The sequence below is a fragment of the Lemur catta genome, chromosome 4 (genome assembly GCF_020740605.2).
Source record: "Lemur catta isolate mLemCat1 chromosome 4, mLemCat1.pri, whole genome shotgun sequence".
Taxonomy (NCBI): Eukaryota; Metazoa; Chordata; class Mammalia; order Primates; family Lemuridae; genus Lemur; species Lemur catta.
This window is the reverse complement of record NC_059131.1, coordinates 73,552,028-73,570,985: the sequence shown is the minus strand read 5'-3', so window position 1 is coordinate 73,570,985 and position 18,958 is coordinate 73,552,028. Positions and strand designations below refer to the sequence as shown.

General features: G+C 39.9%; 1 protein-coding gene across 4 annotated transcripts in view; it reads left to right on the top strand.

Annotated features, from left to right (window-relative positions):
- Positions 1 to 18,958, top strand: part of AFF3 (AF4/FMR2 family member 3) — a 552,172-nt gene that overhangs the window by 278,775 nt on the left and 254,439 nt on the right. For all 4 annotated transcript variants that reach the window (XM_045550236.1, XM_045550238.1, XM_045550237.1 and 1 more), the window contains one exon: positions 12,309 to 12,356. In XM_045550236.1, coding sequence (XP_045406192.1) covers positions 12,309 to 12,356 — 48 coding nt within the window. The remainder of the gene's footprint in view (positions 1 to 12,308; positions 12,357 to 18,958) is intronic.

Genomic DNA, 18,958 nt, shown 5'->3' with positions numbered 1-18,958 from the left:
AACATTTTCCCCCTCCCTTTGAATTACAATTCCACAGGGTTTTGTATTACCAGTGAGATATGAAGATATAGAGAGATTGTCTTCTCAGTGGGCTCCACCCAGAGGCTTTGGAGCCGCGATAGAAAGCAGTTCTACCCTCTTGGCTGAAGGGACACAGGGAGCTAAAGTGTCCCTTCCATTGCTGAGTTGCTCAGCGAGAATCCTCAGAGGATGGCTTTATCTGGTGATGTTTTTTGTAGAAATTCAGTAGTCAGCAGTTGCTGCCGGGACATTCTTAGGCCAGCCCTGACACAGGAGAGGGCAGATGCACAGATGAATATCCAGGTGCAGCCCCTGGTATCCCAAGTTCTACAAGCAAAGGAACTCACTCTGCCTTATACTGGGACACACCTACTGCTTTTGAAGGAACTAAACATTTTGTGGGAGTGGAAGGGAAAAGATAAAATCCATGGCCACTGTAATAGCTCTCTTCCCAATATCCTGCAGATATTTCGAAGACTAACAGTAAAGTTACACCAGCAGAGTCAAGAATGAAAATGCTACAAATGTTCATAAATTCAAAAAAAGAAAAAATTCTGTATTTAAATAGGGTGTTATAGATAGATCTATTTAAAATACAAAACTTTGAGTATTGAAAAATTCTCGGCAGTCAACAAAAAACACATAACAGTTTGTCACGTTTTCCAGTGCTGCCTGCTCCCATCTTCTCCCCTGCACCCCAGCTGATTTCAGCTGGATTTATTTAGTCACTGTTTATTTATAGCATACCTCATCAGAGAGCGTACATAGAAACAGTTGATGTTGAATACACAGAATGAGCTCTGTTCTCAGGGGTCAGATGGAGCTAAGACCCTGTTGAGAAGATAAGATGATAATGGAGAAAAAGATCCATAAAGGCTGGTTTGTGAGTCTGCCCTTTATTTCTTTTAGCAAAATGCTTAACTAGAATTAATATAATATGCCAAATAGAATATTATCAAATACATATGTAGTATCACTTTTGCCATTTACACTAGTCATTTCCATTCATGGCTAAAAGAGAATTATCCATCTTACTGTGGAACACAAATTAGAGCAGTCCTAAGTATCTTCGACTGGTTGATTTTTTTAGCCTCACTGCATTACTCTGTCCATCTTGCAAGCTTTCATGTTAAGAATTTCATGCTTAGAAAAGAAAAATATGTTCCTGATTGTAAATTATAATCAAATCTGTTTTTCCTATACATTTCCCTTCATCTTTTATAGGAAAAAAAACCAATATGTTATAGGGTTGTCCTATCAACAAGCCTTCTGATGACACATTATATAAATGGAGTGCAGAGGTGAGATTCAGGAAAATGATAGAAAGGAAATGATACATTTTTAAAGTCTCACTGAAGTTTGCCTGTCCTGTGAGGGTTAAATGACTTCAGCATTGTCAGTCCTGCCTGAGTCTGCATAGTCTTCCTCTTAGTAAAAGTAATGACTGCAGAATTTTAGATGAAAGAACACACAAGTCTTGAAGCATTCTTGTCAATGTTGGGTTACAAATGGGAAGCATGTATTCATTATTACCCTCAGGTGGTTTCTTTACCGAGTGTTGACAGGGCAGTGTGGGAGATGACCCCAATAGACAGTACTCAGGCACTTTATTGAGACATGACCCCATGGAAAAGCACTCAATATCAATTAGCGATCAGGATGTAACATCACTGTCTCTTGTTCTACTCTCTGTATTCCATCGATAGGTTTTGACAAGGTCAGCACACTGACAGATCACTTAACTTTCTGAAAACCAAATATTCTTTTAACTATAAGCTCTGATTTAGACCACTAATTTTCATTATAAAAATAATAACATAATTAAAGACCTTGTCCTATAGCTAACAATCTGATGGAAAATCAATTATTAACTCTTTAATAATCTTGCCTGCTGATAGAAAGCTAATATTTGTGCTCTAATTTATACCAATGTGGAGATTAGGGATGTCAAATGATTTGCTAATAGTTTCTGTATTAATGGATATAAGCCTAATTTTAACGAAGTAAATAAATGTTAATGTTCCAAGAATTTGTCTTTAAGGTGCCTGGTGGTTTGTTGTTTTTGGATAAAACAAAGATAACCCTTGTCATGTAGATGACCAGCCTTATTACTTATAATGTTAAAAAGTTGCAGACTTTAATTTTTAAAAATATTTTGTTTTTTAGTGTATTGGCTACTTATTTATTTATTCATTGAACAAATATCACTGAATGCCTACTATTTTGTACCAAGTACTCTGCTAGGAACTGGTCATAAACACATAAATGACAGCATATCCATTGTAAAATTTGCTGATACAAGTAAATGGCACCCATGAACATTTTCTCATTTTGTTCTTTTTAGTGTAGTATAATATTTGTTAATATATACAGGAAAATCATAGTAAAAAGTTAATGTGTGGGAGGAATAGAGAGAAATTGCTTAATGAGAACAGGGTTTTACTTTGGAATGATGGAAATATTTTGGAACTAGATAGAAAATGATTATGATTTCAGCATTGTGAATGTACTAAATGCTACTGAATTGTACAACTTTAAAATGGTAACATGTCACTTGATTTTCACCTCAATAATTTTTTTGAAGTTAACGTAGTTTGTGGTTAGTTCCTCCCACAAGAAGTGCAGCCCAGTCCCTTTCAGGTATTTTTGTATCTTTCAATACAACACTGAAGTATTTTTTTTACATTTCAAACATTTCTTGTTTCCTTAATTTATGTTTCCTGATGTTGTGGTTGGGATTTTTTCCATAGTTTTAAATTGTTTATTACTGTTGCACAAAAGAATTATTGAGATTTCACTGTTTAGTTTATTTCCAATCACTTTGTTAACCTCCTTTTTAAATAACAATAACAATGGAGTCTTCTGGATTTTTCTAGGTATATGATCAAAAATCTGTAAGCTGAGATAATCATAGTTTGCTTATTTTCCCTAGTGATACAATACTTTAACAGGGCCTTAATATTGAATATTAAGCCTTTCTGGCATTCCTTGGAGAAATCTTACTAATTCTTATAATATTTTATTGAATTATATTTGTTAACCTATTGAGGATTTTATATTTATTTTCATAGGAGATATTGAGTAGTTTTCTTTTGTTAGGTTTTTATGCTAATTTAATAAAATAAATTACATAGCTTTCCATTACTTTCTACTCTGGAATAGAAAATATATGGGAATTAGTCCTACCTTAGAAGTTTGAGATATTTCTCTACTACTGTCTGACTTGAAGCCCCATTTGAAGATACTTTTTAGTTATTTTTATTTTATTTGCATTCTCAGGGTTGCAGGTCTGATCTCTTTTTCCTTTATTTCTTAAGTCAGTTTTTTTCAGAAAGTTGCCAGCTTCATAAAAATTTTCCAATTATTAGTATTGGGTCCTATTTTAATATTAATATAAATATCCTCTTATAATTACAATCCCTTCCATATAAGTTATTTTCCCCCTTCTTATCTCAAAATATATTTATTCAGGCTTTCTTTTTATTGAATTGATTTATAAGTGACTTGTATGTTGTCACTTGTGTTTATATTGTGTTTTGGTTTTGCGTTTAAGAAACTATATCTTGGCTTTGTAAATTCTATTGATTTTGTATTCTATGAATATGTTATTTGCTTTTCTCTATTTGTTATTTTCTTCATTTTGCCTTCCTTTGTACTTCTCTTTTGATTTTAAATGTGTAATTGATTGCTTAGCACATAAATTTCCTTTGAAAAAATAATGAAAGCCTTTAATGTATGAACTGGCCTCTAAGAAAATCTTTGGGGGCATTTCATAATTTTATTTTGCTGTATTTTAATGTTTTTCTGAAAATATGAAGAGTATTTGTGTGTGTTTTTTGTTTCTTCAGGAATTCTAGGAGATTTTTATGTCTATACTGTGTTTAATTCATAGTGAGACAAGGAACTGGTAGGTGCTGCTTTGGGCAGTGCTTTAGGTACTACTTTGGGCATTGCTGCAGCATTGCCTAACTGAGTCAGGAAGTCTCAAAACAAAGTTTCAAATTACCCTGACCAAAATAGGATGGAAGCAGAGCAAGTTCCAACCATTAAAACCAAGATGGTGGAGAAATAGAGTGTGTCACCTCATTTTAGGAAAACATAGGCTCCCAGCATTGGGAGTAAGTTTCCTATGTCAATAGCTTCGTAGTTTTGATAACTTTGTGGGTAAAGAATCCAGGGTATAAGACAACTACATTTTGGAATTTTTGGAGCTTTTTCTGTAGCATAATATATGATCACTTCAGTAACTACCACTTTAGTAACTATCTCATATATACTTACTTGAGAAACTGGAGTTTCTGCATAGCATTAAGTTCATTATATCTATCAATTTGACCTTATTTAATTTGTTGTTCAAATTATCCTCTTATATAGAGTTTTGTGTTTGTTTTGTTTTGATTTTGGTATCCTTGGTCTGTTAGGAAAAACAGGCGTGGATTAGAGACTCCTAACCATAAAAATTCCATTTCTGTTCCTTTTTCCTGGAGTATCTTATGTTGGTGCTAGATTAATGCCCTAACTATTTTTTCCTCATTCTGTACTGTGCTCTCCAATTCTTCTTCTTCTTTTTTTTCTTTTTTGCTATGAACTGTCCTTTAGCTGATGTTAATATTGCCATCACATCATCTGTTGCCATTTTGTTCACATGTTTATGATGTACCTTTATACATCCTTTCTCTTTTTATGAGTCTTTTTGCTTATTTTTCCTCTCAGTGTATAAATGTCGAGATGATAGTGGTGACAGCTGAATTGGAGAGGAAGAGCTGGATGGGAGAGGTGGAGTTAAAGGAGACCAGTGGGCTGAGCAAATTCAGATGAGGAGGGGGCTGAGCAGAGATGCAGCTGGGCTTCCAGCCTGGGGATTGAGAGCAGAGTGCAGCCCTTGGAAGGAGGTGGGGCAGTTTAGGTATGAGACAGGCTGAATTTGGGAGCGAACTGGCTGTGTGCTTCTTTGTCCACAGGTGACCCTGTCCTCAAAGATAAGGCCAGGGACATGGGTTCAGGGATGGGCCTCCCACAGAACAATTACAGTCCCTGAATTCAAGCTTAGATTCTTGCCCACTGCTTTTGCAGCATTGACAGCACACCTAATTTCTTTGTATCTCAGTTTTTCCATAAATCAAGAATAGTCAGATTTATTTAAAAATATTTCTACAGGAGTATTTAAGAGTATACATGAGATAAACATTTCTAAATGCTTGAGGGTCTCTTGAGTGCATGCAGACAAAAAAGGCATTGTGACTTTAAAGTAGTAGTAGTTTAGAATGAAAGTTCCGCCTGAAATGTGTCTGATGAATGCATTTTCAAAAACGAGGATGTCTGCAGCTCATCTCTGCAATGAAATGCCATTTCCCACTGATTTGATGGAGCTCTTTCTCCTTAAGCCTTGCTGCTTCCTGTGCTCTGTGCTCGGCATGGTAATTAGGGACTTCTGCTGTCGGTGATGGGATGCTCCTGGCTATTTCTTGAGCTATACTTACCCACAGCTTAGTTCTTTACATTTCCCTGGCAGAGTGAACGGTGTATACATTTAAGTGGCAGGATTTGGGGAAATCACATGATAGGCAAGGCTATAGAGGAGAATCAGATGGGGTTGCTAGCTTTTAATTGAAGTTTAGTTGAAGGTTCAGTGAGGTGAGACTGTTATGACAGATTTCAAAATGTAATGATAGGAAAATGAGGTGGGTTCATCAAAGTCGGAGTAAATACAGAGCAACAGCTCAGCAGCTCAGCATGAAACAACAGCTACAAACCCTCAAAAAATACAGAGTAATTAAAATGTACATTGTGCAGCCCTCCTTCTCAGTGGGTACCTTTCCAAGGAATGCAGTAACTTTATTGTGAAAAATACAAACATGAATTTGGAGATGTAAATTACATGCATGTTTTAATCTTGTTCATAAACATGAAAAATTTTCAGAATGTAAATATAATCAAAGCACACAACTGCCGCTGAAACCAGATTTAAGAAAGACCTCAAGAAGGTGAAAGGCTCTCCAGTTCCCTGGTACCCTGACCCTATGTAGCCACCTACCCCTTCTTTATATTTGGAAAAGATGAGGTGGGATTCCATCGTCCAACTTCTAGGGACACAAACTCTTACCTCTTTTTTTTTTTTATGCCATTTAAAGGATTGTAGATTTGACCTTTTCTCTCTACTTCCTCTCTGATCTCTTCCCCTTTTGGTCTATGCATGTGATGTTGGAGGTTAGTGAATGAGAGACAGTGACTAAGCGTTGGATAATTTGCCACATGGAAAGGAAGAAATTTACCCAAATACTGTCTAAATTCTTTTATTTCCCTACTTTAAGCATGTAAGTAACCTCAACTTGAGCCAGTCCTAGGGATTGAGCTGAGGGAGACATCATGAGATAGTAGAAAATTCACTGAGCTGGTGTTGAAGAAGTGTGTGTGCCTTCTGCCTTGACTGCCCCCTTTTGGACAGAGCTCTTTACTTCCCTGGACCACAGTCTCTCCATCTGTTAAAGTCATTGAGTTGGCCTGAAATGAGCTCCAAGGTTCCCTCCCATTCAAACTTTCTGCAATACCACTGCCCATGGATCCACTCCAATCCAAATGGGGTGCTGGAGATTCAAATCAGTGTGGTATCCTTCTTGAGTCCCCAGGAGAACTGTTCCAGAGAAGATTTAAGATGTTCCTCTGCCAAAGACTATCCATGCTGTAATTTAAAGGCAGGACTTCCTGAGACTATTGTGGGAAGTCCCTTTTCCTGGATTTACTTCTATAACCTCCTTAGCTTTACAAGGAGCCTTCCTAGTAAGGAATGACCTGGTGTCCGTCCAGACCATGAAAGCTCAGGGTTGGAGAAGTCATTGAGATGACCCGGTATAGTAATCCTGTATATGTGTTTCTAGTGACGAGGGAGTATTTAACAGGGCATCTATCCTGCATTTTTCTCTCTGTGCATTCCCTCATCAGAGTAGGGTAGTGGAAATTTTTATGATTATAGGGGGAGATAGTCATAAGAGCAACCAGTTATTTGTATAAACTATATCAAATGAAATTAAAATATGGCATTCAGGGAAACTTAGCTTTAAGGAATCAAGCCAAAAGTTTAATTTGAAGAGTCTTCTTAGTATGTTGTTGTATCTGGGTGATTCCACCAGGAGAATATGAGGTCAGGTTTTCCTTGATTAATTGTTTTAAGGTGGAAAACAGAAAGTACATTAGGAATTTAGCATTTGTTCTCTCAGCATGTTACACAGTAGAAAACTGTTGGGACTTGGAAGTAGGGTAAGAGAAATGATTAATGATTGTGGATTTGATGACACATTTTGCAATTGAGACACTCATTCCCACCGTGAACACCAAAGGAGATCATTCCAAGGGACCATCCAGCCCTGGTGTCACCGAGAATTTACCATATAACCTTTATGATGTTGCCTTGGGCTTTCCTAGAAAGGGAGCCGATTCTGGGCAGGTTCCGAGAGAGCTGTTGGATTCAGTTTGATTAAAGTGTCTGAATGGTTCAATCTTCAGAACATTCCTAGGGTAAAGAATTGGGGATGGAAGTTGGAACTTGTAAGGTGTGTCCATGATACAACCCATAGAATGGAAGGAAATATTTGCAAATCATATATCTGATAAAGGTCTAATATCCAGAATATACAAAGAACTCTTATGAGAAAACAAACAACCCAATTAAAAAATGGGCAAAGGACTTGAGTAGACATTTCTCCAAAGAAGATAAACAAATGGCCAAAAAGCACATGAAAAGATGCTTAACACCATTAGTCATTAAGAATATGTGGATCAAAACCATTTCAAACCCACTAGGATGGCTATTATAAAATAAAATAAACTCTAACGAGTGTTGGCAAGGATATGGAGAAACTAGAACCCTCCTCCACTGATGATGGGAATGTAAAATAGTGCAGCCTCTGTGGAACACCATTTGGTGGATCCTCCAAAGTTTAAAACATAGAGTTACCACATGACCATAGTTATATACACAAGAGAATTGAAAACAAGTGTTCAAACCAAAAATTTATACACAAATATTAATGTAAGACTGCAGTCCCCAACCCCCAGGCTGCAGACTGGTACCAGTCCGTGGCCTGTTAGAAACCAGGCTACACAGGCTCCGCCTCTGCCTCCCTCCACTCCAGTCTGTGGAAAAATTGTCTTCTGTGAAACATAGGAACCGGGCCACACAGCAGGAAGTGAGCGGCAGGCAAGTGAGCAAAGCTTCATCTGTGTTTGCAGCCACTCCCCATTGCTTGCACCACTGCCTGAGCTCCACTCCTACCCCACCCCTGCCTCGGTCTGTGGAAAAATTGTCTTCCATGAAACTGGTCCCTGGTGCCAAAAAGGTTGGGGACCACTGACCTAATAAAGCACTATCACGATAGCCAAAGCAGAAACAACCAAAATGTCCTCAGTTGATGAATGGATAAACAAAATGTGGTTTATCCGTGTAATGGAATATTATTCATCCATAAAAAGGACTGATATACTGATACATCCTTCAACCCGAATGAACCTTGAAAACATTATCCTAAGCAAAAGTAGCCAGATACAAAAGACTACGTATTGTATGATGCATTTATATGAAATGTCCAGAATAAGAAAATCAATAGAGACAGAAAGCAGATGAGTGGTTTCCAAGGTCTGAGGTTAAGGAGGAATGGGGAATGACTGATTAATAAGCATGGAGTCTCCTTCTGGGGTGATAAAAAATTTCTAGAACTATAGTAACCGAAACAGCATGGTATTGGCACAAAAATAGAGACATAGACCAATGGAACAGAGCAAAAAACCCAGACATAAAACCATCCACATATAGCCAACTGATCTTTGACAAAACAGACAACAATATACACTGGGAAAAAGAATCCCTATTCAATAAATGGTGCTGGGACAACTGGATAGCCACATGCAGAAGAATGAAACAGTGTCTGTATCTCTCACCACTCACAAATTTATTCAAAATGGATAAAAGACTTAAATGTAAGGCATGAAACCATAAGAATTCTAGAAATTAATGTTGGAAAAACACTTCTAGATGTTGGCCTAAGCAAAGAATTTATGAAGAAGACCCCAATGACAATCACAGCAACAACAAAAATAAATAAATCGGACTTGATTAAATTAAAAGGCTGCTGCACAGCCAAGGAAATTATCAATAGAGCAAACATACAACCTACAGAATGGGAGAAAATATTTGCAAGCTATACATCCAATAAAGGGCTATTAATAATAACCAGAATCTGCAAAGGACTCAAGAAAATTAAAAAAAAAAGCAAACAACCCCATTAAAAAGTGGGCAAAAGACAAGAACAGAAGATTTTCAAAAGAATATAGACAAATGGGCAACAAACATGACAAAATACTCAGTGTCACTAACCATCAGGGAAATGCAAATGAAAACCACAATGAAGTATCGCCTTATACTTGTTAAAATGGCTTTTATTAAAAAGTCCAAAAACAATAGATATTGGTGTGGTTACAGAGAGAAAGGAATGCTTACACACTGTTCGTGAGACTGCAAATTAGTACAACTTCTATGGAAAACAGTATGGAGATTGCTTAAAGAACTAAAAGTAGACCTACCATTTGACCCAGAAATCCCACCACTAGGTATCTACCCAGAGGAAAAGAAGTCATTTTATCAAAAAGACAGGCCGGGCGCGGTGGCTCACGCCTGTAATCCTAGCCCTCCGGGAGGCCGAGGCGGGTGGATCGCTCGAGGTCACGAGTTCGAGACCAGCCTGAGTGAGACCCCGTCTCTACTAAAAAAATAGAAATAAATGATCTGGACAACTAAAAATATATATAGAAAAAATTAGCCGGGTATGGTGGCGCATGCCTGTAGTCCCAGCTACTCGGGAGGCTGAGGCAGTAGGATCGCTTACGCCCAGGAGTTTGAGGTTGCTGTGAGCTAGGCTGACGCCACGGCACTCACTCTAGCCCGGGCAACAAAGTGACACTCTGTCTCAAAAAAAAAAAAAAAAAAAAAAAAAAAAAAAAAGACACCTGCACCTGAATGTTTATTGCAGCACACTTCACAATTGCAAGGATGTGGAATCAACCCAAATGCCCATCAATTCATAAGTGGCTTAACAAAATGTGGTATATATATATATCATGAAGTACTACTCAGTCATGAAGGATAACTTAATGCCTTTTTCAACAATATGGGTAGAACTGGAGACCATTCTCCTAAGTGACATATCTCAAGAATGGAAAACAAACACCACATGTACTCACTATTAAATTAGAACTAAGCAATGAACACACATGTATAGAGGGAAGTATAGCTCAATGGAAATCAAATAGGGGGAGGAAGAAAGAGAGGATAGGTGAAAACCTACCTAATGGATATGGTGAACACTATTTGGGTGACAGGCACACTTAAAACCCTAACTCAAGCATTACAAAAGCTGAACTGTGTAACCAAAAACATATATACCCCCATAATACTTGGAAATAATTTTTTTAAAAATTTCTAGAACTAAATAGTGGTGATGACATTGTGAATGTACTTAATACCAATAAATTGTATGCTTTAGAATGGGTAAAGTGGGAAATGTTATGTGTATTTTACCACAATAAAAAAAAGTTCCCAAACTATATTAACCTCATAGAAACCCTGGTAATGAAATACCTTTGACAAATAAACTCAGGATTACTAAAGGAATGGATATATTTCAAGCACAGCTTTTGGTACTGGGGAAAGCTTCTTGAAGAGAAAATGTGCATGATTAAGGATCAGGCATGCTGTGTTCTGGGTCCAGGCTCCACTGTTATGTGGCCCTGGGCAAGTCATGTAAACTTTCTGGGCCTGCAGTGGGAGACGTGGGTAAATCCCCTAATTCTGGGTAGGAGAAGGTCCCAATCACCTTTTCAAGCTTCACCTATCTTCCTTCACTCTGGGCCCTTACCCAGTGTTAGGGGTAGTGTTTCAAAGGGAATGCTCTACCCCCAGGAAATGGAGATGGGGTGGCATATGCAAGGGGATGGGAGGTGTGGTGGTTTGCTCTTTGGTGGAGCCTTTGCAACAAGTAAAAGTCCTAGAGCTGATTGTGGTAGGCCTTGGTTTCATCAGAACTGTAGGAAGTAAATCCATTCATTTCTTCATACTCTGACCACTGGCGAATATTTATTGCACACACTCCATACTGTGTGAAGCACAGTGCCGTAGGACAGAAAGCTCCTGAATTTATGAAGTGCATGTTCCAGAGGGAGGGGACGGTACTGCAGAGCACATCGCTGATTTACAGCTGTGGCAAGGGCTGGGAAGAAGCGGGTGCTGTCGTGAGGAGTGCACCAGGGTCAGGGCTGGCTGCTCTGAGGGAGCCCTGCCGCCTGAAGGATGACATGGGATTAACTAGGAAGACTGGGAGAGGTGCGGACAGCATTCCTGGTGGAGAGAGAACAGTGAGGAAGAGAGGAAAGTGGGCTTGGAGAAGAGATTGTGAAGAAAGCCTCATTCTAGCATGTCACACCAAGTGTGGTGAACATCCTTGAATTATAGGAGCAAGAGAAGTGATCTCCCTGAGACCACAGATAGGCACTTCCACCAGCATACACTGTGCCTGTCCCCACAAAGCCATGTCCTATGCTCCAGACGATGGAACTAGCAGTATCTTTAGAACTTAAAATGTTCCCCAGAGTCAGCTGTGACCTGAAGCCACCACACCCCAGAGCCCCTTCATATCTCCACAACATGGGGCAGCGTGAGTGACAGCACAAGTGGCTCTGGGGTGTGACACCCAGTGTGCCATGGCAGTGGCCAGAGGATGTTGCTGCTTTTGATTTTTTAGTTTTCAGCCCATCAAACCAGTATATCTAGGCTTCAAGGACCATGTAACTACCAGACTTTTACTTAAGCTGTAGCAACCATTGTACCTGTCAGGCCCACGGTCCATATTGGGTGGATAAACTGGATCCACTTTCACAGCCAAGGCCATGGTGTCCATACTTGGATGGAGCCCAAGGTGTACGGAGCTCATACCTGCAGCTCATGTTCTGTGCTCCTAGGAGTCTGCCCTGCTTCAAGGCACTGTGGTTGGAGGCCCAGAACTGAGCCTCCTGGGGTGGGTGTGTTGGCACTCCAGGCTGGGGGAGGGTGACAGGCAGTAGCCACAATGGGAGCCAGCCATTAAGGAAAGGATTTGGTCAGCAAGTCCCAATTGAGATATTCCCTCTGTCCAAAACTCTGTTAAAGTCTTTTCCCCACTACTTTGGAAGCTTGCACGTCATCTCTTTGTGACCATGAATCTATTCCCTCAGGCTTAATTTTCTTTTTTTCCCTTTGCTTTCAGGAGAATAGATCTGGAGAAAGCAACAGCTGTGTTGAAGAAATAATTCGGGTAAGATTATTCTTTGAATCTTATCAGCTTGGTGGACATAGATTGCAAATAGAAAGGAAACTTGTGGCTACCTGATCAAAGGGAGCCCATCATTTGTCGCTTGATGTTTACCTTTTTTGAGGATAGGTTGATGAAATGGTACCTATGAATAACACCTGTTCTAGAAATCTAGGAGCTACACCCCGTCTGGGTGCCTTTGCACAGGCTGAGGTGATGCTGTATTAAGGGATCAGCTGGACACCAGAATGGAATTTAGGTGAAAAATATGGCAGTGCTCACATTTGGATGCTGCATTTATCACCCGACTGTCTAAGAGCATCCTTGAAGAGTCTGTACTTTTTGAGGCGGGCAGGAGTTGCCCTGTTACTTTTCTTCTAAACTTAATTAGAATCAGGAGCACCTGACAAAGAGGTAATGCTCAGAGTCTGAAAATTTATTTCTATGTTGTTTTACTTGTTATTTTCCCTGTTGCTCCCTGGGCGCCTGTCTCTTTCATCCCCACCACGTCCAGCGTGGATTCCCACCACGGACCGGTTTCACGTGCAGTCTGACTTAGCGTGGGCCGTCCCGCCACGTCAGTGTTGTTCTGAGCAGGATGTTGTCATCAACCTGTATTTTTTCTTCAGTCACATTTTTTCAGAGGAATAACCTAATAATTTACTCAAGTTCTCAAAAAGCTGATATTACCCTGGGCAAAGCACCAAGAAAAATTAGGCCAGATGGTATGGAATTTCACTGTTTAAAAAAAAAAAAGCAACTTTTATTTTAATATGGTCCTAACTTTTGGACAGTTTTTCTTGAATTTCTGGTGAATTATAGCAATATAATTACTTGGTATAGAATTTTACATTAACTGTTTTCAAAAGCAGGATTTTTTTTTTTCTTTCTGGAAGGCATTATTTTATAAATAACTCTCAGATTGACCAGAATAAGTCATTGAAGTTTGATTTGTTGAATTCATAATGATTTTTTTTTCTGGCAGAGATTTACGTAGAAAATAATTGTCAAAGCAGGTAGCTTCATTTCTGGCATTTAAATATATGTTAAATAAGATACATATTGTAGTTTATATCTATATTATCTCTATTCTGGGGCTTTGTTTCAGCTTAAACAACAAGTAGTATAAGATACTGTTATAACTTTTCCTATTTTTCTCCTTCAACATACTTTGATGTCTGGAGTCCAGATATTCCATTTTTAACCCATCTTCCTTTGATTGATTATGGAGTTTAAAACCGCAGAATGGTAATGCCAGAACAACACCAGTCCCCTCTTGGGCTTCCCTAATTAGAAAAATTCTACCCCTTTTATCCTCTCTTCACTTTCCTGAGGATATGGGAGAAATCTGTCCCGTGCCCTTCCCTTTCTGTTCTCCAAGCAGGGGTTGAAGTTTGAGTAATTCACACACCCAAAGGATATAGCTTAGGTAAAGTAAAATTCAATTAGAATAAGACTGATTGCTGCAGTCAAGAGTTAATAAATCTTTAGAATGATTATTTTTTGAAGAGAGCTGATGAGAGTCTCGCAGCCCCCCCCCCCACCTTCCCACGATACTGACTCATGACACTTCCCACCACTGATGCTGCTCAGCTGTGATACTCTTCCCATCGGTGTGGTACAAAGGGCCGGGTAATTGCTTTATGTCCATAGGCAGTCTGAACTTTCCACGTGCATGCCCAAGGGCAGTGGAGAGAGTGGCTGTATTAGGAGGCAGCTGAGCTCCTTATGTGCCACTCTTCCTAGAACCAAGGAGTGGTCCAGGACAGGAGGCAGTACTGACTTGGGGAAAACGTTGGTGATGGTGGTGCCTGTAGCACCCAGTTGAGCCGTTTACTCTCTCCTGCCACCCGTCAGCCTAAGGTATGATTAGTAGTAGTTGGTATTTGGAGAGGTCCTCCTAGAGGACAGTGTCAGTGTTCCCAGTTTTTCCTGGAAGGTTTTTCTGGCTGTGTCCTGCCTCAGTCACATTGGTCATTCTCCAAGACCTTGTTCCCCTGTTATCCTAAGCATGCTCTCTCCTCCAAACACAAGCATGGGACTCCTTCTTATTTATAGCAGATAGTATTTGTTGTGTATCTGTCACACACCAGCATTCCTCCCAGACTGTGGCCCCAATGTCTGGAATTTAGAATTCACAGTTTCTTTAAATGAGTAAGTCAGGGAGGGAGGAACAGAATCTCCCAAAGGAAAATGATGAATATCATTGCAATGGCTCACAAACAGATTCCATTTGCTGTAAATCGCAGACATGATGTATTGGTCTTTTTATGCCAGGTTTCCAGGGATCGTCTTTGCAGAGCCCAGTTTTCCTTATCCATTTCTCTGCCCTTGTGACCAGGCCGGTGAACCCGATGTGGTCAGGGCTACCGGGGTACTTGTTAGTTGCGGCCGTCGTGTTTAGGTTGATGGCTCTCTCTCGTGGAGGAAGAGGAGGAGGGCCATGAAAAATGACTACAGAGATGAAGATGTGATGTTGACTGTGATAAATACTAGGGTTTTTTGAAAACTTACTATAGGGTAAATGACCTAATTTTGGATCAGGAATGGCTTTCCTGAGGAAGTAACATTTGAACTGAGAGTTGGAGGATGAATAGGAAATCATCCCAAGGAAAGGAATGGTGAGGGTTCCAAGCAGAGAAAATGGAAGAGTGTGGCTTGCTGGAGGCCCGGAAAGGACGAGGAAGGCCACAGTGGCTAGAGAGTGCGCAGAAAGAGCCAGGCAGGAGAGGCAGCAGGAGCCAGATCACACTGTGCCTTCTCAGCCACCTTCGAGATCCCATCAGGTAGGAAGCCAGAAACATTTGAGCAGAGAGTGGCATGATCAGATTGTCAGTTTAAATGCACCACTCTGGCTGCTGTGGGGAATGAATCGAGGGGGAGGAGGAAGAGAAGCAAGGGAGGGTGGGAGGCTATTGCAGGAGTCCACATGAGAGAGTCTTGGTGGTGCTCTCACTGCCATGGGAAGTGTCAGGAGAGACCCTGGTTTTGGAGGGAGGGGGGGAAATCATAAATTCATTTTTATACATGCTGAGTTTGAAGTGCCTTTGAGACATTCAAGTAAACATGGAGAACACAGAGTAACAAATGTGGGTCTAGAGTTCAGAGCAGAGGTCTGAGCTGCAGGTCAACATTTTGGATTAATTAGCTCACCATTGGTAATAAAACCATAGAAATTGGGTAAATTTTCCTGGACAGAGACTAGAGACTAAGAAACAAAGAGAGCCTAAATTCTGACATTGTGAGACCAAGGGAAGGAAGATCCACTGGCAAACAGGAGTGAGAGGGAGTAACCAGAAAAGCTGAGGAACAGTGATGATGGTGAGAAGTCACAGAACCCAAGGAGAGAGTTTCAAGCTCAGCGGTGTTCTGAGTTTCTGAGAGGACAAGAAAGGCGAGGATCTAAAACCACCCAATGGATTAGGCACCAGAAACATCAATGGTGACCTTTCTGAGTGCTGTTTCTGTGGAGTGGGGGGCAGAGTCCATACTAGAGAAAACAGAAAATTCAGTCAGAGCATTTAGAGACCTCCTGTGAGGAGGGGCCATCATTTCCAGTCAGCTCCCTTCTCAATTGCAGTATATCCCACATAGGATAACAATGGCCAAACCATGAAGAGCTGACACTTATTGAATACTCGTTACATACAAGGGCACGATTCTAAGTTCCTTGCACGTGTTAACCCATATAACCCTTGCAGCTGCCTCAGGAGGTAGGCACTGTTAAAGCAAGGAGAAGTTAAACACAACTTGCCAGAGGTTACACAGCTAGCAAGTGGTAGAGCTGGGATTTTAACAAAGACATCTCACACCAGCAACCTCTCTCTCAACTACTGAGCTGTCTTACTAAATGGAGAAGTCCCCCGGCTCCTTAATGAAACCACTCGGGCATTTTGCTGTGAACGGGAGGTTTCCCGTTTCCACACATTAATGATTTGGAAGTGCCAGATCGTGCATTTATGCACTTAAACTCACAGAGGTTTTATGGCCAGTGTTACCAACCTCGTCTTTAACTTCTTCCTCCTATTTTTGCTGAGGTGACTGTTTTCCAGTCATTTGGATATTGCATTGTGTTCTAAAGCATAATTATTTTTTATTCTTACTTGGAGAGTTTTAATCCTGGGATCTAATAAATCTGTGTGTTATTGCAAAATTCTCTTAACCGAGGGAGAAATTACAAGTGAGTTCTGTGAAGATGGGCAGTAAGGGCTGGAAGCCCTCATGGCTGACATATGTTTGTAACAGGCAGTTTTCTAAGTTACACTATATCTCATCCTTAAAGGTTCCAGTACTATAATACTTAGATGCTTTTCCTAACATTATCCATTAACGTAGAACGACATTAACATTTGTTCAGCAAATAAAATTTGTTTACAACTTAATGGGTGCAGGGCTGGAATCAAGGATGCACAAGCTTTATGCAAGAGGGATTTAGACGGCATTTGTGGAGGGCACTACTCATAACACAGAGCGCCTTTGTATTAAGAGACCGGCGTTTGAGATTCTGGTTTGGATTTAAGGAATGAATTTAGAGACAATTTCAGTGCAACATCTGAGTGAATTACCTTCTTGGCTTTCATCTTTAGTCACTAATTTAATTCCAATGTGCTATGAAATATGCATAAAGAATATTTACATAGAGTTGCATTTCTGTTTATATGAAGGGAGTAAGTGGTACTTGTTTAAATTTCGGAGACCCAAACCTGTTTCCTGACATTATAAATTAACAGACTTCAGGCAGAAAAAAAAGTAAACTTCTCCCCCTGGTTTTCCAGCAGCTGAGTGTTGTGGATAAGATGATTTCCAGTTGTGGTCCTGGGAGGTTTGTGAGTTGAGAGCACTGGCATGTGAAATGCTCATGATGATGGTGCCTCACAAGTGCAGACCCTGGATGGTGGGACAAGAGAAGCTTTGTGTTCCAAAGTCTGCACGCTCCTCAACCCAAATGAAAACATATTAGCTACTCTACGTCTACTGGAAAATAGAGAACAAAGACATGACTTGTTTTCAGTGACCTATTTGGGTCATTTGCAGAGCTGGACCTAGGTCAAATCTCCCCTGCTTCAGAGCAGACAGGCTTTTTTCTAGCTCATACTGTTTCCTTTATAAATTATTTCATTTGTTTTCAACAGTAAAAATTTCATTTGTGACAAAATGAAGCCCACCAATGGCCAGATCCATCCAGGTGTAATTACAGAGGAGCCCCAATAACATATCCCATTATTTGTTGTAGTAAAATAAAATCAAAACAAAAGTAAACCTGACCGAGGCCTAGAGAAATTCACCAAGCAAAGCCTACAACCAGTCTTAGCCAAGGTAAATTAGTTCACTTGGTAGTATTTTGTTTTGTGTTTTCTTTTTGCATTTGGTCATCCAAACAGTTAGAGATGGAAATACCATACTTTTGTGTCTTATTTTATATCTGTAGATACATTTTTAATAGATGCTATTATTTTAGTCCTTTTGGTTGAAACCCAAAGCCCTGACTAAATGGCTTCACTGGTACCTGTCACAGGTGTCCTAGTGCCCGTGAGGTGTATACAACAGCCTGCAGCTATGTTGCAGGGCCATTTGGCTACACTCTGTAGACTTTGCAGTGACTCTGCAGGTGTTCAGTTAGTGTGTTTGTTAGGTGTTCGGTTAGTGTATAACCAATGTGAGACAAGAGACCACTCTAATTCAGAATCTGTTCTGAGCCCAGAAGCTTTGGGGTGATGGTTAAGGAAATCCCAGAGGCCTGGAAGCTCCTCTTTAGAATGAATGGCTTTGCCTTTTGATATTTACCTGTCTCATTCTGATGCACACCATTAGAAATCGCAAAGCATTTGCAGAAACATGGATAGAAGACCAACGAAATGTTAGCATCCCAAGTACCTAAAAGTCTGTGAGATTATAATTCTGCCCCAGTAGTAAAACATGGATTCTGATACCTCACTTAATATCTTTTCATGGGTATTTGTCAATATTTTACTGTGAAGGTTTCACAGTTTCTTGTACTTAAGAGAACTTCAGTACTACATTAGAGGACTGAGGCATTACAAATACTTCATTTTTGTATGTTTTCTGTTGTTCTAGCCTTGCAATGTACATTAACAGAACTAAGAAATGAGAGGCTAAAAATACCTCAAAAATTAGTAGATGTTCAGTATCTTAGAACACCTGCCACATGCAGAAGGGACTGAGCAGATGGGATGAATGAGTTAGAGGAAGAATGCAGGGGAGTAAACAAATAGAGATGTGCTCCTTTCAATAGCACTACTTCCTTGAAAGGTGGTTTGCAGCGTTCAGCCTCAGCAACACAAAACAAGAGGGTAGAGGGGTGGGACTGAAGCTGAGAGATAGTTACCTCACTGGCCCCATCTGCGTGTGTCCATTGGACCACATGTTGCCATCTACATATTCCATCCAAGGTTTTGTAGCATCTTTATAGTTTTTTCTTCTTTATATTTGAATGAGCTTTTTTTTTTAAAAAAAGGGCTTAAACGTGAATCATGTAGAACAAAAAGTGCAAATTTTTATCTTTGTCCATGAATGAGGTTTATCATTGTAATTTTTTTTGCTATAGAGAGTTGAAAATATTATTACATGTAAAATTATAGTATCTC